Raw genomic sequence first — 1,893 nt, forward strand, 5'->3', positions numbered from 1 at the left:
GTTGAACAAACTTTTTTCTAATATGCCAACAGCTACTTCAATTTAGGATTACACACCACCTACGTTTCAGAGTAAATATTATTGCATCCCATAGACAACAATTTAAACCGTTGATTCCTGGTCACCCAAATTATTTTGGTATCCCTTGAATTGGTTTAATGTTAATAGAAGCAATATGCAAGTATCATAACGATACAAATATTAGAAACACGGTTTTGAAAGATTGCAAAATCTCTCAGTTCACTTCGCACTCTAGCTGAAATAAAGAACAAACAATGCATGAAGTGTATGTGTAATATACTGGTGGGCATTTATTTACATAGAAGTTATCAGTAACCCAAACCAAATACAAATCATACCAAAGTTACATGGGTTCGCAAGGTATCAGGATTGAAAGCTCAATTGTACATCGAGTACCTTAAAAAGTCAAATACACACTTATATACATATAAACAAATATCAATGATCAATGATCTACTGAAGCTGTTTCCAAGGGCTGACACTAGACACGTAGATATGTCTGATCGGCAAAAACGTTAGGGGAATGACTGCGAAAGGTGATGGTGATGAAGTATAATAGATATAATATGCGATACAAACATTCATCATTTTACACATATGTTCTCACTGACACTCGATAATGCTCACAATATGGTGTTATAGATCACTTCGGATCGAAACGAACATGAAAAAGTAATTATAGTTGTATCTACTTTCGGATAACAACATCCCCGTTCAGGTCAATGCCGATGACCTCAGTTTCGTCCGCGTTGAGCAAAAGTTCGATCCGGCCAATCTCTTTTAAGGATCCTTGTTTGCCTGAAAAGAAAATACAAAAACAATAAAGCACAGTCTAAACATACTAACCTTATTTTCAAGTTTTAGTTATTTATGTTTCATTATCATATTTCGAACTAATTTGATCATTCGATTTGTAATTAGCAGCTCTGAATAGAGGCAGCAAATAGAGTAATTAATTATATCTGTTAAAATTAAGCTGATAGAAACTGTAAAAATATGTACTGTATAATAAGTTTCTGAATACGACGCATAAAACCATATGTCAATATAGTCTACGTTATTACCATGGTTATGTTGGTATTATCACATTGATGTACAACATTTATCATCTTTACTTATAAAAGCAAACATGGTTTCTTTTAGAATTCAAAATGTGATACATTCCAGATCTTCAATTAGTGCAGGTCCACAGTCCTAAAACGGTAGTCATTTATATTTAAAACTTATCACGGATATTGTCTGCAATTGCAGTTAGTTTTACCCTTACAAATCTTCTTAGAAAATAATTAAAAATGAAGTTAAAGGTTCTTTGTTTAATATTTATCTCATAGATATGTTTTATCGAAAAGGTGTCATGAATAAATTATGTGCCATTTCCTTGTAGAACCATGTGCATGATTGAACGTAATAATTGTGATAGCAATTAGTTGCCAACCTGACAGTCCTTGACCTCGACACTTCTAGCCTCCCCTTCTTCCGGTGCTACCATGACAACGAGTGTCGTGTTGTCCACAAAACGGTGATGACGCATTACATGGTATTCCTTCCATTCGTCTGCAAGAAAAGATATATATATATATATATATATATATATATATATATATATATATATATATATATATATATATATAACATGATACTCCTTCCATTTCTCAACACGATAACTGTATGCATTTCGTGTTGAAAAGGTCTTGCTTATATTTTCAATAATGTGTCAGTTAAAATGTCTAAGATTAATTCTACTTAGATGCCAACATATTTTACGTTCACTCTCAAGTGCCTATAAATCAAGCAATTCCTACCGTTTTTCGCAGCCATGTCCGTCTCTAACCATTTATCGGAGTTGAGGTTGGCAATCAGACTATCAAACAT

General features: G+C 33.1%; 1 protein-coding gene across 1 annotated transcript; it reads right to left on the reverse strand.

Annotated features, from left to right (window-relative positions):
* Positions 1-412: 412 nt before the first annotated feature.
* LOC128220100 (uncharacterized) lies at positions 413-1,893 on the reverse strand. Its single transcript, XM_052928363.1, has 3 exons — positions 1,824-1,893; positions 1,462-1,575; positions 413-819 (listed from the first exon to the last, which is right to left on the reverse strand). Exons 1-3 carry the CDS (start codon positions 1,891-1,893, stop codon positions 710-712), a joined length of 294 nt encoding a protein of 97 aa, XP_052784323.1. The 3' UTR covers positions 413-709.

This window comes from Mya arenaria, chromosome 15 (genome assembly GCF_026914265.1).
Source record: "Mya arenaria isolate MELC-2E11 chromosome 15, ASM2691426v1".
Lineage (NCBI taxonomy): Eukaryota > Metazoa > Mollusca > Bivalvia > Myida > Myidae > Mya > Mya arenaria.